At 37.6% G+C, this 24,747-nt stretch overlaps 1 protein-coding gene across 2 annotated transcripts in view; it reads right to left on the bottom strand.

Moving 5' to 3' along the window:
- Positions 1 to 373: 373 nt before the first annotated feature.
- Positions 374 to 24,747, bottom strand: part of LOC113047034 (myosin-binding protein C, fast-type) — a 30,548-nt gene continuing 6,174 nt past the window's right edge. Inside the window, exons 2-30 of one of the 2 annotated variants that reach the window (XM_026208273.1) lie at positions 19,412 to 19,447; positions 19,278 to 19,292; positions 15,522 to 15,536; positions 14,922 to 15,005; positions 13,298 to 13,446; positions 13,102 to 13,219; positions 12,674 to 12,722; positions 11,745 to 11,801; positions 11,297 to 11,469; positions 10,968 to 11,100; positions 10,690 to 10,814; positions 10,215 to 10,320; positions 9,466 to 9,626; positions 9,155 to 9,320; positions 8,805 to 8,911; positions 8,692 to 8,721; positions 8,455 to 8,597; positions 8,005 to 8,164; positions 7,785 to 7,889; positions 7,410 to 7,598; positions 7,163 to 7,297; positions 6,875 to 7,042; positions 4,130 to 4,218; positions 3,817 to 4,012; positions 2,292 to 2,431; positions 1,544 to 1,703; positions 1,282 to 1,418; positions 982 to 1,168; positions 374 to 758 (exon numbers count right to left, since the gene is read on the bottom strand). In XM_026208273.1, the coding sequence (XP_026064058.1) occupies positions 727 to 758; positions 982 to 1,168; positions 1,282 to 1,418; positions 1,544 to 1,703; positions 2,292 to 2,431; positions 3,817 to 4,012; positions 4,130 to 4,218; positions 6,875 to 7,042; positions 7,163 to 7,297; positions 7,410 to 7,598; positions 7,785 to 7,889; positions 8,005 to 8,164; positions 8,455 to 8,597; positions 8,692 to 8,721; positions 8,805 to 8,911; positions 9,155 to 9,320; positions 9,466 to 9,626; positions 10,215 to 10,320; positions 10,690 to 10,814; positions 10,968 to 11,100; positions 11,297 to 11,469; positions 11,745 to 11,801; positions 12,674 to 12,722; positions 13,102 to 13,219; positions 13,298 to 13,446; positions 14,922 to 15,005; positions 15,522 to 15,536; positions 19,278 to 19,292; positions 19,412 to 19,447 (3,365 nt within the window). In that variant the 3' untranslated portion in view covers positions 374 to 726. The remainder of the gene's footprint in view (positions 759 to 981; positions 1,169 to 1,281; positions 1,419 to 1,543; positions 1,704 to 2,291; positions 2,432 to 3,816; positions 4,013 to 4,129; positions 4,219 to 6,874; positions 7,043 to 7,162; positions 7,298 to 7,409; positions 7,599 to 7,784; positions 7,890 to 8,004; positions 8,165 to 8,454; positions 8,598 to 8,691; positions 8,722 to 8,804; positions 8,912 to 9,154; positions 9,321 to 9,465; positions 9,627 to 10,214; positions 10,321 to 10,689; positions 10,815 to 10,967; positions 11,101 to 11,296; positions 11,470 to 11,744; positions 11,802 to 12,673; positions 12,723 to 13,101; positions 13,220 to 13,297; positions 13,447 to 14,921; positions 15,006 to 15,521; positions 15,537 to 19,277; positions 19,293 to 19,411; positions 19,448 to 24,747) is intronic. The other variant, XM_026208274.1, reaches the window with a different exon arrangement.

Below are 24,747 nucleotides of genomic sequence, written 5' to 3'. Positions count from 1 at the left end.
GTTGCTAAAATAACTATTTTCTCGATTTTAGTCAATTTCTCAAGCCCACCTTCTGTCGCACACCGTCCTGACCGTCCTGCCCCGGGCGAGTGCACCTCGGGCTGCCGCTTCTCCCGGCGGAGCCGCGCTGTGTGTTTGTTTTACCGGTGTGTAAATTAGCCGTAATTGGTTTGCTCAGTAATGACGTGGGAGAGAGCTAATTGGGGCAGTGTTGATGGGTGCGTAAATGAGTCTCTAGTGGGATATGCTAATGAGACCCTGATTCTCTAACTCTCCCTGAACAGCTAGCAGACATGGGGATGAATGATATCATTTTGTTCACAAACATATAGGACAACGTCTACGACGGCTTACTATGAAACCAACACATTTGTTTATTTTTAATGTGCTTTTATTTCAGGCTTTTTAATTTGACACACCGTCAGAGAGAGAGAGAAAAGCTACTTAATTCTGCTATATTAGCCAGATGTATTACTGTATCACCATATAGCTGTTTGATGCTTTAAAAAAAATACCACGTAAATAACATGGTAAACGAGCAAGGGATATCACTGAGTACAATGTTATTATCTGATATCACCACAGTACTTTTTGTAAAGAGTCAATTGTAAAAATGCATAGACAGCATAATGACAATTTCATTCTACATCAATAATTCTATTTTTTAATTGCTTTCTGAAACGATGCCATCTGACAGCCGTCTTTAGTGTCTCTTCATGGCTTTGTTTACTTCTTCGCCTCCTCCTTTTCTGTTATGACTTAAGAAAACAATATTACATTAGAAAATAATACAGAGGGTTGACTCAGTCATTTTAAAAGCTACAAGTGAGTTTAGGCATCAATATGAAAGGTCAATGTGATTTAATTTGAATATAAAAATAGATGAAATTAGCATGCACGATTAAAAATCCAAGGTACAGATATATTGTGCATCCCTAAACATTGTTACACACTGGAGATGATGGAGATTTTTGGTCATACCTCGGACCTCCAGCTTGCACTCCACTTCATCTTCTCCAAGGGCATTGACGGCTTTGCATGTATACTTCCCTCCATCAAACAAGCTTGGTTTACGGATGTTTAAAGTCAGCACACCCTGGTTATTTTGCATGAGATACTTTGGATCCTCGCCAATAATCATCTTATTTTTCATCCATATTATCTTTGGCTGGGAAGAGAACAAAAGAGAATGAGAAAGAGAGTGCATTGTTGCTTAATGGGCTTAAAAGCGAATGCATGGGTGAATGGGTTTATATAGTCAGGCACTGTAATAACACTTACTTTCGGATCTCCACGAACAGCACAGCTGATGGCAGCACTGTAACCTGCGATAACAGACCTGTCCATGAGAGGTGTGATGAACTTAGGAGAGCTGCACATATCTTTTTCCTTGTAGGGTTGCTGTTTTTGTTGAAGACCTAAGAGAAAGAGATTGGAAAAGGGATTGCACATTACAAGTATTGCTTCAGCAGAGGCACTTGGGCAATAATCATCATGTAAAACAACATTCAGATGCATTTTTAAACCACCAGTATGTTGGGACCTGTTTTGGCGATGACAGCTGTGTTTTTGCTGATGCCAGCGTCATCACTCATGCCACAGAGGTTCTCGCTGAACACACGGAAGGTGTACTCGTTCCCCATCACCAGATCAGACACGGTACAACTAGGTCTGCGATTGTGTTCAAGAACCGTGAACCACTCCTAACAGGTGAATGAGCCAAAGACAGATTTGTAGTTAAACAGCCAAACGCAAATAGCATCTGGTGTTATTGGCCTTGTACAAAACCTAGACACAAACCTTTCTCTATTCACCATTGTTTATGATATGACCTAAAGTTGATGTGCTAGGTTTTCTGTGCTAATTCTTTTTAAAAATACTTCAAATTAATATATATATATATATATATATATATATATATATATATATATATATATATATATATATATATATATATATATGTATATATATTAATATATAGGGTTATATATTAACATATCAATATATATTAACATATAGGGTATTAATTATCTATCCATAACATAGACTACAAGGATTCAGGTGTGTGGATTTGTTGAATTGAAGTATATAACAGCCAGAAATATTTGGTGTAGGTTAGTCAAGATTTCTCACACCTGACTACAAGTTCAAGATTCACAAGTCTTTATGCTCACTTTGTGCAGGAGAGAAAACAATCCTCTAAAAACTTTTGGAAACACTCAAACTTCTGTAATGGCATTACAATTAAAAGGGTGGTCACATACTGTTGGTACAGTACTGTAGTTCTTTACCTTGGTTTTCAAGTCAGCCTTTTGGATGGTATAGCCAGTGATCTCACAGTTGCCATTATCTTTTGGAGGCTTCCACTCCAACGCAGCATTGAAGCCCCAAACATCAGTTACAGTGACAGCAATTGGAGGCCCAGGCTTGTCTTTGAGAACGGGAAGGAAAGGGAAAGAAAAAAAGGACTGTAGGTATTACTGTTGTAGAGCTTGACACCAGTCCTAATTTTAACCATGAGACTAATTAAGGTGCGCTAAACGGAGAAGAAGCTACAAGTTAGTGAGCAGAGGAGTGATAAAATAAAAGAAGGAGAAAATGAGGGAGAAGAGAAAAAAGAGGCTAAGCACATGAGCGCGAGGTAAGGATAGTGAGATCAAGCGAAATAAAAAGATTGAAAGCGAGAGAGTTGGAGTTTGCGGCTAGGAGCGGTTGGCATTAATCCTGGGCAGGCTGCTGGGATGCTGGCAGCAAACTGTGACTAAATGGCTGTCTGGCTCATCTGAAGGGTTTTTGCACTCTCATTAGCTTACCTCCCAGCGGGAACACAGAGTGAGTGTCCCCTAATCCTATCCTAATCCCGTTCAACACCAGGAATAATCCAAACAACACCCCGTAAAATAATCCCTGCAACCGAACTGACCTATGACATCCTTGATTTTAGTGAAAGTGTAAGTGTTTAATATGAAACCTTTCTGACAGTTTAGGAGTTGGAAATCCAGCGTCACTTTTCAAAGTGATCCTCAAACACTTTCCACGGGTTAACGAAATTAACCTGACTCACACTCCACTTCGCAGGGAAATGAACCTTTTGAACTGTGCAGTTTAATCCTTTAATTTTCTGTCATCACTGCATTATAGCCCTATATAGTGATGTCTATAATGTTGATGTGAGTGATCTCCACAAATGAATGTGCAGCATTTTCAACACCCTTAAACACAACTTTATTTTTTCCCCCACATCTATTTTCTAGACTGTTAGCAAGGTAAAACTATCTGCGTATTTAAATTCACCTTTACGTTACCATTAAACCATTGCCAGTACATCCGTACTCATTGTGACGGATGTCTTCAGCCATCGCATCAGCTTTTTGAGCATCCTGCTACGAGCAATGCATTTTTATGATTGCATGTCAAGTTGGAAAAAACATTTCACAGAGACACAGCCTTGTGGGCAGTGCTCCAACGTATCACACAACAGCACTTTGGGGAGCTCAAGGTCTTAAATTCTTTTTTTTTTTTTTTTTTGCCCTGTTCCACACTTGCTGTTTCTGCCCTAATGCTCTTATCTAAACAAAATGATAAAAAGTGGACAAATCTCAAAATCCTAATATTCTGTTCTAATTGGTTGCACAGTACTAAGAAGACGTCTTATGTAAAGGCCCCCTAAGAAGTGTGTGCAACCAAGGTCAGGTGAATGCTTGTGACTTGTTAGTCAAACTAATAGCTCAGGCAACCCACACCTTAGGGGTTGAAATTATGTTGTTGTGCACACCCCTATTAAAACATTAACCAAATCAGTTTATTGACACTAACCTACAATCTGGATCTCGAGAGTGACTTTGTCCTCCATGTTCTCAATCCGCACGGAAAGGATGTACTGGCCAGAGTGCTCTCTGGCCGCCTGCCTGATGAACAGGATAGTGTCCACATCACTTGTGCGGATATTCACCAGCTTGGTGTCTAGAGGTTCACCATCTTTGAGCCAGGTCACTACCGGACGCGGTTTGCCCTGTGAGCAGTTGACATGGTGTAAGTCGATAATTTGAAGTGCTGCAAAGAGCAGCGACTGAATGGAAAAGTAGCGCTACACAAGTACAGAGCAGAAGACTGTACGTGCATGACTGACCTGGAAGGGAATGACAAGGTTGACCTTCTCACCCACTCGTTTGATGTACTTAGTCCTAAGCTGCCGAGGGAGGCGGATTTTGGGTCGCTCTGAGAGGAGTTTGAGAGAGGAAAATGACAACAGTGGGGTGTTTATATACTTTCAATGCATTCAGTGTGTTGTGTCAAATCTGCACTGAGTAGTTAAAGGGATAGTTCACACAAAACTGAACATTCTCTCATCACTTAAAGGATTCTCACTTCCAGAATAAAAAAAAAAATCCTGATAATTTACTCACCCCCATGTCATTCGAGATGTTCATGTCTTTCTTTTTTAGTCGAAAAGAAATCAAGTTTTAGAGTTTTTGTTTAAGATTTTTCTCCAGATAGTAGAATTCAATGGCAGCCAGTGGGTGTAAAGGGTGTAATGCATGACCTTTGTAATGTGACTACGTAATGTGTGAGGTCGAGCTAGTGTAAGATGAGCATTTGTGGTAAAAAATTATTATTATTTTTTTTTTTTATGAGAGACTGTTTCGCTAGATAAACCCCTTATTCCTCAGCTTGGATATGCGATTTGGACTTTCAACCTGTTGGCCGCCCACTATATAGAGAAAAATCCTGGAGCCTTTTCCTGAAAAGCTGTAATTTCTTTTCAAATAATTTTGGATGACATGTGGGCAGGGGCGAATTGGCCATCTAGACGTTCTGGAGGTCTGCAGGTCGTGCACTCTTATGAAAATATTCACTAGAATTATCAAATAATAAATGAAAAACTGACCATTTAAACAAATTTTTTTTGCAAAATGCATGACAGAAATGTTTGCACTGAACTATGCTCTTAGGGTTAAACGTTTCAATTTAAGTCCATGTAAACTCTAAAATGATGTAAAGTCTTAATTATTAGAGGTCTTAAATTTGGGGACAGAAAGAAAAAAATTGGAATATAGATTAGTATGTAGATTAAACTTTAAAATGCTATGATGTCACTGAATAAACTTGAGCACTGCACGTTTCAAAGTCAGGCGCACTGATTTGTGCCTGCGGTTACCGGGGCAACTGCTCTATTTCTGCTGTTCCGAAAATTTGACTTGCTTGCAGAGAACGAAAATGTAATTTAATATAACAATTGTCTTATAATAGCCTAATTATTTAAATTAATATAATAATTGATACTTTTGACTCTTCCCTTTTCTAAAAAAAATTGTTTAAAGGCTGAAATGTGACGTGCAGGTCTTAAAAGGTCTTTAAAGCTCTCAAATTTTATTTTAAAAATCCTTCAGCTACCCATTTATTTTATGGTACCATTTGGAGTAACTATTTATTTACTTAAAAATATATCTGTCCTCTTATGTTGTTTTGAGAATGTTCTGTAATAAAAATAGGACCTCTGTACATTTGTTTGTTGCAAACTGCCAGACAATGAAATTGAGAGGTTTATGTGTTGGGGTGATATTGCTGTCAACTGACAACAAAGTGTCCCTTCTCAATTAGCTTAACTGCACAAGTTGATAGTTAATAAAATCTTTCTAAATAAATTGCATTAATAATACTTTAATTTCCTTTAATAAAAAGGAAATTGAGTAAGACGGTGTAAAAGTGTTTGAATTTAGATTAGTAATCTGGCCCCTTGGTATAAAGGAGAAAAAAAAACACTGGCCCTCATTACTATCAAAGTTGCCCATGCCTGCTATAGAGCATAAAGCCCATGAGCACTATATTAAAATCCCAGGACACCCCTAGTCTGAATGTTCACTGCTATTTATTACTTCACGTTGTCTGACATGAATATTCAGTTCATTCAGAGACAGCAGCGATTCTACAATGGGTTACTTTTGAGAGATACTGTAGGCCTATTGAGTTAGAAAATAGAGTTAATTAAATCTCCTAAAAGGTGATAAGTCTGATTAACATGACACACACACACACACAGAAAGAGAGAGAGATGTAAATACTCAAAGGTTTCTAGATTCTAGGTTTATGCTCATTGTCATGTTATACATTTTGCATTCTGCTCTTTTTCTATAGATTTAAAGTATTTTAGTTCATACAACTATACATTTATTTCAGTCCCCACTGAAAAAAATTAATTAAAATAGAAACCATCACATAATCTGTAATGGTTTTACTGGTTATAATGAAATTGTATTGGTTTTAATGGAAACTGTAATGGTGGCTGTTGGTGTCTACTGGTAATTGGTTGCCTTCTGTTGGTGGATTTTGTTAAAACCACTAAATCCTAATGTAATGTCCCAAAAAACACACACTACAAGTTATTTAATTGTTTTAATTGTTAAACGTTGATGGTTTGTAGATTAGAATTTCTGTGATGTTTCTATTGTTTTTGTCAGCAGGGTCACCATGGGTCTTGTGATGTTATTTGGCATAAATGTGACAGAATTGCTGTAATATTGTGAGATAGTAGTAACTGTTTATAGTTTTGGTGGGCCTATTTGGGAGAAAATCCAGGGTCCAGAAATCCAATCCATTGTCAGGAAATTTTTATTCTGGAAGTGAACTAATCTTTTAAGGAGATTTGTGGGAAAATGTCCACACAATGGAAGTAAGTGAGGTCCAGTGTTGTTTTAAGCTATATTTATCCCAATTTTTTTTTTAAGACAGACTATACCTTTTAAATGCATATATTTTGGCTTAAGGTTAATTTTGCCACTTTTTAGGAGTTGGAAAATGGACTAAACTCCACAAACACCAATTTTTGACTTTTGTATGCTGTTTGTGTGCAAGTATGCATGTGTGCAAGTCGCACCAACAATCTCCCGAATGGTAACAGCTTGCGCCAACACAGCCGGAGGACTACGACCAGCGATGTTCACAGCTGTCACCCTGAACAGCATCTTCTCTCCAACGGGCAGACCTCTGACCCTGTAATTATTCTTCTCAACAGGGGTCTCGTTGGCCTGCACCCACTCACTGGCTGTGAGTTCCACCAGGAGCAAAGAGAGCGGCACACAAACAACATATGTAAACATGTCAAAAAATGATCAAAAACTATTACTTAACTGAGACGGTACTCTATGTCAGCCATGTGTCTCACCTCCCTCAACGCAATATTCAATGATATACCCATCGATGCCACCGGCTCCAATTCTCTCGGGGGGAAGCCATTTTAGAGCACAGGTACCATCTGTAACATCGTCTACCATCAGGCGTGTGGGTTCACTAGTTGGTGCTGTGAAGGAGCAGGAAAACCAAGAGAAGGAATGCTGAATGAATTGAAATATATTAAATGAAGTTAAAAAGCAATAAATAAAAGTAGCAAGACAGTTCGATGAGGAACTAACCAGTGGGCATGAAGGGTTTGGAGCTGGCGCTTGGCTGGGACATGCCAATCCCGTTAACAGCAAATACCCTCATCTCATATAACACACCCTCAATCATCTTCTTAGCCTCGTATGTTGTGGACTCATAAATGTCAAAGTTCAGCTTTGTCCATCTGGACGAGCCCTTCTTCTTCCTCTCCATTAGGTAGCCTTGGAAGTATACCAAAAGTGTAAGTGGTTCCCCACACATGTATCAATACAATTCATGACATTTAAATATTTTCTGGGTATGTAAAAAAAAAAAGCAAGGCTGGGACATACTGACAAAATATTTGCAACGATGTAATAGTGCATGTCAAGTTGGAGGCATACACAAATGGTGAGGATCTGTTTTACCTTTCACTGGAACTCCCCCATCAAATGTGGGTGGATCCCACTGGACAGAAGCACTGTCCTCACCCACTCCAGTGCATTTCACATTCTCAGGTGGATCGGGCACATCTGAACACAGCACAGAAAAAGTTCCAGGGTGAAGAGTTGTAATGAAGAGATTTGACAAAGCAGCTAATGAGCACAGAAAGAGACTGCTACAGATGCGTAACATGCATAAACTCACCAACAATCTTAACCATGACATCAGCCTTGTCCTCTCCTGCTGGGTTGGTTACAGTGATATGATAGAGGCCCTCATCGGATCTCTCTGCCCCTTCAATCACAAAGCAGCTCAGGTTCTTCCTGGACTCCACTCTCACGCGCCCTTCAGCTTCAGAGAGCTCCTGCATCATACAAACGTCATGTTTTCAAGCAAGCTGATTTCCATCCTAAGTTATATTTGAGAATATAATGAAAGACCAGCATTAATTTCAGTGCTGGTTTTGTGTGGGTCTAGCAAAATCGTAATCACTGGGGTCCACAGCATGAGTAAGCTGGTTGACTTGGTAGGGTGGTAGAGACACAATTTGAAATACAACATTTTCTCACTAAATCTGATATATGAAAAAGCCCATTTGTGTTGTTGGCTTTATATAAGATGAGAACATGTGACAATTTGCCAGCAAGCTCTCACTGTATCTCCTTTTCTCCAGCACACACTGGGAGGGGGATCCCCTGTAATGTCAACGTCAAACCGGAGCTTGTTTCCTGCAACGACGATAATGGTGTTTTTGTTGACAAAGGTGCCAGTCGTGTCCAGGTGGATTTTTGGTGGTTCTGCATGATGAAAGAAAGAATTATGTAATTAAAAATACATTACCCTTACGTAAACTATAATATTAGGTTTGTCGATGCAGGTTAAGACGTTTACCTTGACGAGGAACATAATCAATCTTGATCTCTGTGGGTACAAGATTATAAAGCTTGGTGAATGCTGACATTTAAAATTTGATTTAAAAAAAGAAAGGAAAAAAACTCTCTTACCCAAGAAGTTGAGTTTGGCAGAAATAGAAAGAGCATAACCATCTGGTACGAAGGTGTAATCTCCTGCATCTTCAGGCTTCACATCATCTATCACCAGTTTGTGAGTCCTGGGATACCAGGATTAAAAATGTTGCCACAACATAAGAAGTGTATGCTACTTTATTTTTTACCCCAAAAGCGATGAATACACTACTGAAAGACTACAGTTCTTTCAACAAGAAAGATCATAATGGATACTGATGACTAATCGATTTTAGTGTCCTGGAATAGAGTAATATTGGTGAAACAAGGACGAGGTGATCCTGCTTATGCATGAATCAATAAAGGTGGCTGTAAGTGGACCGCTATACCTGCCAATGTGTGTCATTTTGATGCGGTTGCTGGGAATGACCTCCACCCCATCTTTAAACCACTTGCCAGTCACTTTCTCATCTGACACTTCACACTTAAAGACAGCCTGTTCTGCTGCCTTCAGTGTCAGATCAGCTATACTCTGCAAAACCTCCAGTTCCTTCTCTATCATAGAGAAAAAAAGAAGAGAAAGAAGGACAATGAGTCCATTAATCTTAAAAATAAATACAGAAACTTAATTGAAATAACAGCTAAATGGTGGAAAGACCAAGAAGGGAGAATTGTCATTTTACTTTATCAAACTAGGTACCTTCCACTTCCAGTTCTCCCTTGGACTCCCCTCCACTAGTGAATACATGGTATGTCCCAATGTCCTCTGTGGTTGCCTCATTGATGATGAGCCAGTGCTTTGTCCCATCTTTCTTAAAGCGATACTTTCCATCTCGGCTCAGTTCCACTCCATCCTTCATCCTGAGAGAGATGAAGTGAGACAGACGGAGAGCGAGACAGAGAGGCACAAAGATGGAATTAATGTTCATAAGAAACTGAGGAAGGCAATCTGTGCCAAGATTACTGAAGATTAAATAAAAAAGAGTGAGGTGTGTACAAAGAGAAAAAACAGGATGAAAAGATGTAGAGCAAGAGAAAAGCTAGTGTGTCCAGGCCTTTGATACAGCAGAAAACAATCTTCAAAGACAGATAGGTATGATATTGTAGCTGTATAGTGAAAATTGATCCTACTAGAGCTTTTATCATTTATTTAGCATGTAAATTAAAGTATATCCTAAAACCTCAAATCAAAAAAAAAAAAAAATCATGAAGAGTATAAGACTGGAAATTTTTCCATCTGCTTGTCTGAACATGAGCAGAAATGCAGAAAAGCACAAGCAGTCACAGATAGTGCTCAGCCACATTAGTCATTTAAACAGAGAGAGGTAATGACAGAGAAAGATTCATAATCTGAAACTAAATGTTGCATTTATTAAAGGCTAATAGGATTTTGTGTTTTTTGACATAAACATATAAGATAAGTGTTGCCTGCTTGGTGCAGTATCTCACCATTTCACATTGGCTCCCTCATCAGACACTTCAACCTCAAACTCCACCTTCTCCCCAACCACCACATGGACGTCATCCAACATCTTAGTGATGGTGACAGGTGGTTCTGTTCATATAAACACACCAATAAGTGGTTAATACAATCAAACATTTTAGAAGGAGCAACATTTTCATCAAAGTTCAGAAGAGCTTCTGGGGCTGATGGCAGCTATGATGCCACGTATCCATGAATAAATAAGACAAAAAAGGTACAAGAATTTAAACAAGAGACAGATAAAAAAAAAAAAAAAAACTTAAAAAGCACGGACAGCATAGACAGAGTTTTAAAATAATCAATAGGCAGATGGCTAGCTCTCAGGGACAGACAGGACAGTGACAGATAAGCAGAACGAACGAATGGAATTACAAAAAGGTCTGCGTGCTAATGATGCCACTGATGTTGATGATGATAAAGATGGTGATAATGAAAGTGTACCTTGGACAAAGACCTCAGTGAAACTCTTCTCCTCTCCTACCACACATTCATACGCGGCATCATCAGCGAGGGTGCACTTGTTAATAGTGAGCTTACGGATACCACCCACACTCTCAAAGATATATCTAACAGAAAGAGAGAAATTCAACACAAACCTCATGTAAGGCATCGAGCATCAACCATCAATAGGGGTCATCAGTGATGACCAGTGGACCTCTCAAGTGCTATGTAAAACCATTTATTGCAGTGCTTTTAAACACAAATACAAAGCGTCATACTTGGCTGAAGGTTTGATCTCCTGTCCATTTTTCAGCCATTTGACTTGAGCGTTGGGGTCAGCCAGCTCCACACTAAGCTGTATTTTCTTTCCTTTCTCCACAGAATAAGCAGGATCCAACTTCTTTAGGAAAGCTTAAAACAGAAACAGCACTAACATACTCAGTCCATTACAATACTCGTCCACCAATTTTTCTTTAAATCTATTTTGCTTGGTTTATTAACAAAATTACATATTACGGTTATATTTGAATCCTTCATATGCATGTGTTTGTGTGTGTGTGTGTGTGTGTGAGGAACTATGACTTGGTACATCTGTCATGTGTCTCACCATCGCTCTTTTTGGGCTCCACTTTCTTCATCTTCTTAAGTCTTTTGAGCATGCCCCTGAGATCAGTGATGCCATACTCAAAGGCGATCTTCTCATAGTCACATGGCTTGGCATTTTTCAGGATCTCCCACACATCCACATCTATCTCAGGCTCATCCTTCTGCTTCCTCTCTCTGAGGCACATGGAATCAAAAAATATGGTTAATCGTCATATTTGGTTGCCTGTTTTTATGTTGAGTTCTAGGGACCCCACGTCATGTTGTGCTTCCTTCAAATTCTACTAATAAGTTTCTATGACTTACTCATAACCGAGCATGCTGATATTAACGAGGCTGCTCTGTTGTATCATTAAAAATGCATGCATATTTGAGTAATTGGCTCATCCCAATTTCTCAGACCCCAGACTGAGACGAGAAAAAACATGGAGGGTGTAGAACATCTTCCAAACCTTTTCTTGAGTAAACCACTGAAGTCCAGTTCACCTGCATCCTCTCCCGCATCTCCCCTATAGATGACAGGAGGTCATTAAAAAGAAAAGGGAAAATAAATCATTAGGAGTGCATCATGTTTTTAATCAAAACTGTTTACTATATAGCTTTCTATAAACTCACATAGCAGACGCTTACTGTTATACATTCTTATGAATAAAGTTTCAAGGAGTAGATCAAGGAGCCTGGCTCAGTCCTAGGGCTAAACAAAGACTTCCCGGAGCTGGACCTGGAGTCAAACTCTCAGACGCGAGGAAAAACATCTCTCAATCAGTCCATGAGGTTATTACTGCTCAGTGGAGCAGCTTTTGGCAACAGACTCCTCCAGTGATATGCAAGAGTATCATACAATCTTGCTTGTATGACCACGAGGAGCATGAGCACTAACTTTATGCGGCGACTGTGATTTCACCGAGTACAGCATGTTCTTGGATCAACATCCTTGTTGATCCTGGAACAACATTCCCATTAACCAATCAGAATTGAGATATAACTTTTCAAGAAATATCTGTTTTAAGCTTACAATCAGGGGTAGGTGCTTCTGCACCCTTGTTAATCAGTTATCATTTCCCACTGATTTTAGGAATAAATTATGGTTAGGGTTAGGTTTAGGGGTAGGGATTGGGTTAAGTCTATATTTTTGGACATAATGTTGATCCAGGATCATCAAATGATGTTGATCCAGGAACATGTCTTACTTGGCAAAATCACGGTCGACCAACTTTATGCACACCTAAAGCCGTATCTAAACATAAAGTCACACTGACAATAAAAATAAAAATCCCTCCAAACAGAGATAAACATCTTTGGAGTGTGTTAAAACAAGGTGAAATCAAGACATCTATCAGTTACTAATGAATCAGAGACACAGACACACAAACAAACTTACGATCGTTTGAACGCCTCCAAGATGTTTGTTTGTTGCGTCTCTTCAGCGGCTGAAGGAGAAGATGAAAAACATGATGATGATGATGTGAAACTGTGTGTATTTGATTTGCTTCACAATCTGATTACCGTCAAAGCCAATAAATGTGTAGTGGTGATTTACTAAGTGCTGCGAAACTAACAGGAGAGGATCTAATCAGCTAAATACCTACTGAATAATGAATCAGCTGTAGACTTAGAGTAAATTGTGCACACACACATACCCAGTGTGTTAACTGACTTAATTCATCTGAAAACTACATTATATGCATTATAAATGAGGTACATCAGGTGTTTCAAACTCTAATTATTAGCCTCATTCAGTGATAAGACGAGAGCTTGTGAATCAATTTGTACATCAGAATATGTCAAATGTTCTTTTAATTGTCCTACCTTCGACGGAGATTTCAAAAGTGCAGCTGTCACACTTGTCTTTGGACGTGACCTCACAACGATAACCTCCTGCATCTCCATCCACAACCTTAACTATGGTCATCTCATAGGTGTATATCTGCCATCAAGAAACATCAGTATGAACTCTGATCTGTACTGAACAAATCTCAATTAAAACGCACTGTTCTTCACACACCTTAGTGTTCCTATCATAGGTTTCTTTGAATTGGAGGTGTTTTCCAGCCTTGCTGCCCAGATCCATCCATTTCCCCTTTAGCCACTTCATGGTAGGCTTCCTCAGCATCTGAGAGGAGTCCACCTTAGCCACAAATGTGACATTTTTCCCTGTTACAAATACAAAGACATGAATAAACATGTATGCCATTATTTCGATATGCCATGATTTATGAGTATATATTTATGAGTTAAGCAACATCACACAATAAAAGAGTGCTATTGTTATGAATATAGCATATTCCTAGCACAATTGTGTTTCTGATATTGCTTGTATTCTCACAGTTCATGTGAAAAATTATAGGATCTGCCCTCACTTGTACACGTCTTAATGATTTCTAGACTTTTTATTATACAAAAAGAACAGAATGATCCATTTGTGCTTTTACTATAATTAAAAATAAATAAACCCATAAATCATTAAGAAATATACAAGTGAGTGAGGATCCTGCATTTTCTATTTGAAGCCGTTATGATTTTAACGTAATATCATTGATCTACACACCCAAGGCATTGATTGAGCACAGTGATTTAACATCTTTTTGATTACTTACAGTTCAATAAATAAGAAGTTACATTACAGACACAAGCAACACACAATAGTGGCGTTTGTTTCCAGAACTAACTTTTGTTTATGTTTACTGTGTGTTAACTGTTGTTTGCTGTTTATGATTAGTTTAAAAAAAAATTAAATTAGCTTGTTTCATTCCTGAAAAAAGCAGTGCATTGAAGCAAATCAATTGAATGAATTAAAGGTGCTGTAGGGAACTTTTGTAAAAAAAAATATTTTTTACATATTTATTAAACCTGTCATTGTCTTGACAGTAGAATATGAGACAGATAATCTGTGAAAAAAATCAAGCTCCTCTGGCTCCTCCCAGTGGTCCTATTGCCATTTGCAGTTACGGACCACTCCCGGTAAGAAACAACCAATCAGAGCTGCGGTCCGTAACTTTGTTTGTGTTCAAAATGTAGAAAAATTTATATAATAAGCAAGTACACCATAAATCCATTTTCCAAACCGTGTTTTTAGCTTTTCCTGAATCACTAGGTTTACAATAAGTGTTTATATTCGGACTATTTTAGATTGCTTCGGGGGTACCGCGGCGGAGTAACCCAGTACCTTTGTGATTCTTCATAGACATAAGCAGAGAGAAGTAGCTCCGGCTACAATGTTCTTCCGCAAGACGCAAGCAGTTCTGTTTATTAACCGCTAGAGCGTCAAAAGTTACCGACTGCAGCTTTAATCAATGACCCACCCACAATGACAAGCGCTTGCTTCATCCCTGAACTAATCAGTGTTTTGAACTAAATGGTTAAGTAAATGATTCAACGACTCATTCATAAATGCAGTCACCTTATCATTCTTAAATGAATAAGTGTTCTGAATAAATTGACTAAGAGAATAATTCAACAACTCAGTTAGAAGGACAGTCATCCCCTACTGGCGTAACAACTGAACCTGCAGACGCAGTCTCTAGAAAAACACCATTAATGTGCAGACTAGGAGCTTGGAAAGGCATTGTACAGCACACAAATCTTGGAGTGAATTCAGAAGTGCAGCTACGGACAGTTCAGAATCTCACCTTTAACGGCAGTGACACTCTGAGGCTTCTCCACAAGCAGCCCACTTATCTGAGACATCTGAGGCTCTTCTCCTGGGACATGTTCTACCGGCAGAGTCAGAGAAACAATGTAAACTGATATGAACTGCTGAAAGCCCACATTAATGGACACTAAGACAGGCTATAGTCAACCAGGACTGAAAAGATGCTGAAAACAGTGAATCATTCATGAATACTTGCTATCCATATTGACATGTAAGCAGCCTGGGGTAAAGCTTCCCTTTAAAAAAACATTTAGCACCATCTAACAAAACAAACAACTATTGACGCTCACCTTTCAACCCTTCCAGATCCATAAACTGACAGTTCACCCAAAAATAACAATTCTGTCATTTCTTTTGTTCACCTTAGTGTCTTTCCGAAATATACTTTTTAAGTTATTTTCTGAGGGTGAGAAAATGATGACAGAATTATATGTTTTGTGTGAACTATCACATTAGGATCTGCACTGGGATGTGAAAGACATGTACACAATTTCCTTTTGCATGACAGATAAAATATTTTTTTTTTTTTCATGTATATGTCATAGACAATACATGCTAAAGGATTTGTGTGTCTTACCATCCTCAGGCAATTCTGTATCAAAGAAAAAGAGAGAAAACAGATTGAAGGAAACCATTAGGAAGTTATATATGGCATGGCATTATGGCTCTTTGGCTCCTTTTAGGAGGCATTCATGTACACACATACTGTACATACTAACACACATAAATGTAGAAACTGACGTCCTACTGTCCTTCAGTTTTTCAGAATGAAGAAAGTGCATAGCCATTAATTAAGTTACATTCTCCACTATCCATCATAATCATAGTGGTACTGATGGGTGGGTGTTTTTGTTGATGTTGTTGATTCTGGTTACAATTGAGTTAAATGGATGGCTTTGATGGCTAAACTATTTGTTTGCATTATGTTCCATCTCACGTTCTGAATCAGATAACATATCCTTCACAGTAAATATGAAAGTAAATAAAAGTCACAGTAAATATGAAACAGACAATATAACAAGCCTTACTTGTACTACCTGTGGTGGGATTAGGCCCAGACAATGTCATGCATTTCCATAAAACCAGAGAACAAAAGCTTCACTCTGTTTTATGTTTATGCAAGTTAATTTGATCAACTGAACAAGAATGAAACGTCACGGTGCAATGCATAGTTTGGCTTATATTAAAAATAGTTTTGCATAAGGCTCTCCTATATAGCCTTAGAACCACCCGTCCTATTTTCTGAAGATGATTTACCCAGATACACATAACCCAGATAAGACAGTTGCTCTAACACTAATGTCAGCCACTAAACATGTACACTGTGAAAATGCTTGTCCAGTTCTGGGTGTCCTAATCTCATGTTGCTAAATGTCCTGACCCTCACACTCACACACTTCAGTGCTGGATCTCATACACAGATCCACATATTTCCAATGGTGAAACTTTCAGAGTGACAACCACTTCAAAAGTATCAGTATACTGCATAACCTTGGCTTCTTAAACGGTCACCGCATTTCGAAAAAAGATTCCAAGAAGTTAAAATAAAACACGGTTGCAAGACATCAAGATGATGCCTGTCATGGTAAATAGGTCATGTTAATCCAACCAAATTAGTCTGAATGGAACAGTATTGTATGTAAATAAATTATATTTTGTAAAATGGCCAGAGGATGAAATAAAATATCTTTTGGTTTATGCAAACTCCTTGATATATACACAAACTAATAAATAAGGTATATATCCAAATTTTCTCCAGTTAACATATTTGACCCTAAAGTACAAATGAAAGGATAATTTAAGGTGCTGGAAACAATTTTAGTCACTGCTAACCTTTAAGGAACTGCTAAGCTTATGTAATTAGACATGCCTCCTCTTTTCAAAACCAAAAGTCTTCATAGTCTACAGGGAGATAGCTATTAACTAGCATCTCCACTTCAACTTAGTATATAAAGCAAACATCTAATGTATAATATAATATACTATTTTATAAATTAACTTTGCACGTCAGTCAATGGTGGTAAATTAAATAAAATTAATTAAAAAAAAATATATATATATATATATTATAACATTAACAAAGCTGAATAGAAATATTAAAGAATAATCTACATGTTGAAATATTAACTAATAATAAAAATGACAAAAGAACATAAAAATGTTAATGCTTTCTAGTAATATCTGTCAGATAATATGGATTTTTTTTGAGTGCTTTTTTGTTTGCCTAAAATCACTTTCAGCACCTGTAAGGGCTAAAATATGACATACTCTTTATCTAGATGCTTTGGTGAAACTTAATTTGAATAGACAGCGAGACTGTTTTCTGTCATAGTAATTCTCAAAAAATAATATGGCCTTTAAAAAGGAGAGCACTGTTAAGTGACCAGTGAACTAACGTGAATGAAAACAGACTTGCTGGCATTCGCCAAAGCAGTCTCAGATTTCAAACCACTTGTTTGCTGGTTGGTCTTGATTTGGCCAGTCAGAACCCCTGTGACAGACCTGCGGACCACCGACAGAGACAGTAACTGACATTTGGTTACATGCACCAGTCACAGGAAAGCAACTTGCACATTGACAAATAAGCACACACACACACGGCGAGCCAAAATGAGTGTTTCTTTCCCTTACCGTCGCGGCCCTCATCATCTAAATTTAAAGAAACAATGGAAGCATAATGAGGTTAACGCAGCACGTACAGAGAGATGGGTTAAACACCAACATTATAATAAAGCGCCCCAGTGTCTTGTTTCTGGAAACTAGAGCTGGAGAGAAAGTGTCAACAAACCTGGACAAATAAAAGAATAGCAGCATACCTGTCAAACAATATCACTCAGCAGTTTTGAATAAACATGATTTGATAGTTATTTGTATAATGCAATGACATTTACTGTAAGGGGTCACTGTAGAATGTTAACATAAATTCACAAATCCACAATGAAATGTGAATTCTAAGCACATCTGATGAAGAAGTGCACGTGTTGACACCACATTACACGTCTCACCCTTCACCCTAGGCTAGCAAACTCTCCTGCAGAGGGAACGAATTGTACCTCAGTACAGTATTCATTTTATGTCACCTACTTTATGACAAAATGAACCAAAAACTGCAAACACGTATGCACATTCTTAGTGTTCACTCTTGGATTAAACTACATGATCATAATCAAAGCCACGATCAGCTTCAGTGCACGTTGTTCAAAGAAATGCATACATACACCAGTAAATGCATATAAACACACATACAAATATATATTTATAGATTATGCACTTAAGAAGTGGCACTTAAACATTGCTGAAAAACTTCATTTTGTTTTTCAAGATTAAATAAAAGGTCTTTTTAGAACGGTGTTTTACCGCAGACTCACATTTTCACATTTGCCAATAATAGAATCTCCCACAGCAAATGGAAAATGACTCTATATTTTCAAAGAAACTGTAATAAAAAATGTTTTTAAATGCATGCAGCACAGCGATAATAAGTTATCTTCTATATCAAAGTATATGCTGGGCTTTTGTTTGTCACGCATCTTCGGCAGTGAGTTAACTAGGCTTTAATGTTATTTATGTGAGCAGAAACAATATACTGTAATTTATGTAAACTGTATTATCTAGACACAGAATAGTATATAAATATTGTTCTGCATAAATGCATAGCTAAGTTCAAATGTATTATTGCGACTTCTATTTATAAAAGCAGTAAAGTCAACCTGAAACGCTACGGTGAGATCAACGCAAAGAAGATGAAAATAAATGCAAATAGTCTTTAATAAACCCACTCAAGGGTAAATCCAGGCCAGAACAGACAGAATCACACGTAAGGACGTAGTAGACCGGACAAACACAGACTGCACAGACTAGGGCTTAAATACATGGGACGACGGGACAAATAACAAGACACACCTGAACCAAATGACACAATCAAACATGAGGGAAAACTAGGTCACGGAGCACATGAGGGATAAAAACACAACAAAAAACTGTCCAAAAAACTTGCATTATGCCGTTGTGATTGATAATTATAATATTGTTCATCTAAGCAATATACTGCATATGTGTCAATATGTAAAAATGCCTTTAGGTTCAGTACTAGTTGGTTTCAGGTATGATTCATGCATTTGCTATATTTTAAGATTAATTAGAACATTTTAAATTAATGTATAGCACAGCGCTCACTTAATCCTAACGCCTGATAGTGCAGACTAACCACCATAACACACACACACACACATACGCAAAGCTCATCCGTAGAAGCAAAGCTACCACTTGAACCCTTGACAGACCGAATGAAGACAAATGGCGTTCATGACAAGATTCAGAGCAGGTGACCCACCTTCGGAAGGCTTATCTGTGAAAAAAAAAAAAAAAAAAAAAACATGCTGAGAGTGAGTCTGACTGCTATTAAATTATTAATTTCATCAAACAGATTATAAACATTTAGTAGAATAAAGAGATACAAATACAAACCAGCAGGTGGAGCTTCCACCTTCGCTCCCTTGGCACCTGAAACAATTTACATTTATAAAGACAGTATTCAAAAGGGGTCACGTTAAAGTAATGAAGTTAAAACTGTTTCGTACTATTAGTTTTGTTCAGTACTGTACAAACGTCTCAGGCCATTCATATTTTCATCATCAAAAAAAGGTTTCAAACCAATTATTTCTCAATAGGAAATATCAGTTTACATTCCTTTGCCATTAATTGTGATAATGCATTGAGATTTTTGTATTCACAAGGAGTCTGACAACAGACATCTGCTCTCACCCTCAACCAGTCCGTCTGAAATCACATGAAGAAACAAACAAAATCCAGAAGAACTGTGACAACGTCTCCAAAATACGTGAAGCATATTTCAACAGCATATTAGCTGTGGTCAGACTCCTTGTGCATATAAACATCTCACTGGGTTATTACATGAACAGAAGAAGAAATGTTCAGAAATGTGAACTATACAGCATATACACATGTGTAAATCATGAAACAGAGCAGGTAAATGGTGTAAAATTCTGCATGACTCAGAACAATAAATAAATGTATAAACAGATTAAATATCCACATAAATCCTCATAAAAACACTTATGAGATGGCCTAACCTATTTTCAAGGCTTCATGTAAAAAAATTAAATCAGCATATGGAGAAAGGCCTGAGAGTATTTAGGAGAGCAGGCATCCGAGCCTCTCCTCTGAAGGTGTAGACAGCTTTGCTACATCGTGTGACCGTCACCTTCCTAGTCGCAGTCTTGGCCTCAAATTGACTCTGGACCTGAAAGGAGTGGTCAGACCTTCACTATTTAGTGTTAAGGATATGAGACACCGCACCTGGCCTCGGCCCTGAGGGTCAGATTGCGTGATCTGCTTGCATACCGATGTACCGACACCTCTATTTTTGATTAGGTTTGTCTTTCAGATTGCAATATGTTAATGGGGCTCAGGCACTTCTGGTATATCTCCTCGTCCCAGAGGAGGAGTGGGATGTGGCGATCCAGCAATTTATAAATGCTTCCCCTGCCTCAGGATCTAAGGAGCTGGCTAAGATGTCCTCCCGAAAAAGGACAGAGCAGCAGGTTCACCAGACAGCTGAAGGTCACGACTGTACACAAACAGGGACCTGTAACAACTCTACTGAGAAATGCTCTGAGCAACTCTCACCTTACTGATGAATTGGCCTGGCAGTGTTAATTTGCTTGGCTAAAATGTACTTTAAAAATCTTTGCTGAGGTGGAGGCCCCAGTCAGCTTTTCATTAAAATGGCCCTGTCCTCTTAAATCCATCACTTACACCACTGCAATGCTGTGCATGTGTCACTATGGAAACCAATATGATCCTCGCGCTCTCATCTGTTGAGCTCAAGTAAACATCTATTAATCATCTTTTATATCCTTGGTAAATCAAGACAATCTTGCCGGTTAAGCTAAAAGGAGAAATCTGGCAGTGATTTGAGCATCTAATGCACTCATTTATGTTTTGCAAAAGCAATGTATTAAAATGTGTTTTAAAATGTTACTGATGTGATGTTACTGTTATTATTTTTAAGCAAAAAACAAAAAAACAAACAAACAACAAAACATTTTTTTTTTAAATAAAGCTGAAATAAAATATACAAATCATATAAAAATGAAAAAATAATTATTAATTAATTATTAAAAAAATAAAAATTAATCCTTTGCAGAAAAATGAAATAAGTTTAAGTATTAAAATGACTAGATTTCAAACTGAAAAAAAGAAGAAAAAAAAGCACATAAAAAAATTACTAAAGCTTTTCGTTTAAACAAAAACTGAAAAATATGAAAATAAATAATATTTAAAAATATTATTAAATACTACAATAGTATATAAATAAAAATAAAATAACACTGTGCTATATTGACTTTTCCTAATGATATTTTTTCTACCTATATTCTCTAAGGGCTCCTGATCTACTGCTCAACTCAGATGTTGGCACTTCTCTGGTTTCCAGTCGTCAGCACTCTCTCCATCTTGCCAGACTTGGTCTCTGTCACTGCTACACACAGTCACGGTGCTAAACACTAACAGACACTCACTCACTCACACGCAACACAAACACACACGGTCTAAAAGTGTAGGTGAGGTAAGAAGTCAACTGGAGGCCAGTGTAGCCTAATGCAGATGAGATGTAGTGTAGACTTAACCACCTCCACAGCAGCAGCGTTGTGATTGTTAACTAAAACTATTACAATCATTCTAGTATTTCAATTAAGTAAAATTAAAAAAAAAAAAAAAAAAAAAAAATATATATATATATATATATATATATATATATATATATATATATATATATATATATATATATATATTATGAAAAACATAAAAACATAAACAAACGTTAGAAATGTTGCCTCGGCCACTAACTCAAATAAGTTTAAGATGAAGTATTAAAAGCTAAAGCAGAATTCAAATGAAATATATAATATATAACTATATAATATAATAATATATTCAAAAAAAAAATTATGTTATAATAGTATATGAATAATATTACAATTATATTTCTTATTTATATGTTTTATTATATTTTTATTTTTTCGCTGAAAGGGACATCCATGGATAAAAAATTATATGGAAGCCCTTTTGCACGCCTGTTTCCTCCTCTTCAAAACAAACAAACAAACAAACTGATAAATAAATAGGCTAAATTACAACTTTATAATCACACGGTCTAACAGTTTTTCTTTGCAGTTGTGACTTTATATGTCACAAATTAATTTTATTTTTTCTTTTTAAAACTGAGAGAGGCATACACGGTCTTTCGTAGGAGACAGAAAGAGAGGCAGACAGAGATGGTCAGAGCTGGACTGAGTTTAATGTGGTCGTATTAAATTAGCACGGAGAAGACTCGGATATCTAAAAGTCCGTTTCATAAACAACACATGAGAAAAGTGTAAACGAGTGGTCTAATGCCCTCTCGTCTCCTATGCCTCTCTCTGTTTCGATAATGTGAATCCATTTCCATAAATACAACATCTACAATTACAAATATCTCCATCCTCACATACTCCATATATAGTCTGGGGAATAACTCAGTTTTTATGTGGCTATTCATTTCTCTCTGATCCAGACATGGAAGGTCTTTCGATGCTAATCCATGGTCGTTTCAGAGACGCCAGCCCCACTGGCCCCTGGGTCGCACAGCTATTCGGAAACCTAGCGAAACAAACCACATGATGCCCTGAAATTGAGAGCAGGCTGAAATCCAGCATCAGCATTTGAAACTATCATATTCGTGGCCGCACATTTAGAATTTGCTCACTTTGGTTTCATTAGCCTACAGCGCTAGTACTCTCTCCTTCACTTTGCTGACAAATCACTCTCTACTCTGTGTTCCTCTCGCTCTCTCTCTGGTCGCTTCCTCGCTCTGTTTGGCCGACTAACCTCTGTGTAATGTGCACGAAGCTAATCTCTTATGACATTTACTTCACTTCTTCTTTATATCTCTTTCTTCGCCAAAGGTAAAAGTCTTTTTGGAGCCGATAGCCTCCCGACTGATCAAAATACAGATGCGGTTGAGGACAGTTCGGTTCAGGTTGTCTAAAAACAAATGAGAGAACGTGTCATTTTAACCATTTTGACAGGTTTCACAACATTGTCAAGTCTGAAAGCAGGGGCCTCACTAACATTAACATGTCGACCCACACCAGCCTGTGTTAATGTCGACAAATGCCCTTCGCATGTCGCCACATACATGCTTCCAAAGCACAAAGACTTGTCACATACAGTGTTATACAAACAAAACCTGAAAGCATGTCTACATGTTTAGAGTCAGGCTCAAATGTGTTTCAAGTGTAACTAATACAACATTTTCTTTTTAAATAAAATAACAGCCTACTGTTATGGGTACAAAATTAATGAATAACTGCTAACAAAACATCTTGGTCTGGATCTGGGTCTTGGTTAATGATCTCAAGCTAAAAGGAACCAGTGTGGTCAGATTTACGATTTTAGGAAATCAAAAACAAAGCACAAACAGTGTAGCTCCAGTCACAAACAAATGACTCTTATAAGTTGATTCCTTTTAATGAATCATTCACAAACTTTCTATACACTATCTTGGGAGTTTATAACTGAAGTGCCCATAATGTAATAATTGTATTCATTGATTTCTACAACAAATGCAATTTGAAGTTATTTCTGTTAGTATCCACAGCATTAGTTTCTGGTTTTATTTGTATACCGGTTAAATTAGTAATTGATCTGCTCATGTACTAGTTTAGAAAGATCCCTAAACAATTTCTAACATTACCTGAGAGAACATTTATTATGTCTAAAGATCAACCTCATGACTATACTGATGATTTGATTTATGGATATAGATTGTAATATATTATCATTGAAATATCCCAAAGTTAATTGATCCGAGTGAATCAGAATTGAATCAAATTGCTTGTAAATCAGAAACCGATTGAATCTGTGATCTTTATCCATGCCCAGTTCTGTTCTAGGTCTTGACCTAACCCATTGAGTTAAGAGGGGCAGTGCGGTCCAGTTGCAACAAACCCATTAAGTTAAGAAAACCTCAAAGGCATAGTTCACTCAAAAATTCTGCCATGAATGACTCACCCTCATGTCATTCCAAACCTGTAAGACCTTTGTTCATCTTAGGAACACAAATTAACATATTTTTAATGAAATCTGAGAACTTTCTGACCCTCCGTAGACAGTAAAGTCACTGAAAGTTCTTGTGTAAAATTTCCATGTGACATTGTGCTTGAACCATAATTTTACAAAGCTACGAGAATACTTTTTGTATACAAAGAAAACAAAAATGAAGACTTTATTCTTCGTCACTGTCCTCCTCCATTCCGGACAGCACCACGACGCATGTGTGTGCATTCCTCTGCTCGTAAACAAGGCGCAGAACATGCATCTTCTACATCAGCTGCAGCATACACATGTGTTGTGGTACTCTTGATAAAGGAATTAAACGCAGCCTCCAGGGCAAGGCATCAACGAATAGTCATCTTCTCACCATAGGCCCCGCCTACTGGTGTTTACTTGTTTAACATCTGACACTTGATTATGCTGAATGCGAGTGTTGCGTTGCCATCAAAAGCGGTTTAAACAGCTCGTTTTCTTTCTTTGTACAGCTATTAGAAGAATCTCAGCATACAGAACAAGTGGATAGTTTATTTTTGATGCATCCTGGATCATGTCAGAGGGTTGATTAGAGCATTTTGTTTTGCAAATGAGACAAAGAGTCATGGAGAGCTCACATAGAAACATTTGTTGAAAGATGAAGCGGTGCTAGATCTGACTGCAGCTGAATCACAGTCCATTAGTAGATGACT

This window comes from Carassius auratus, chromosome 28 (assembly GCF_003368295.1).
Source record: "Carassius auratus strain Wakin chromosome 28, ASM336829v1, whole genome shotgun sequence".
Classification (NCBI taxonomy): Eukaryota; Metazoa; Chordata; class Actinopteri; order Cypriniformes; family Cyprinidae; genus Carassius; species Carassius auratus.
The sequence above is the reverse complement of the archived record's forward strand: the minus strand, read 5'-3'. Positions and strand labels throughout refer to the sequence as shown.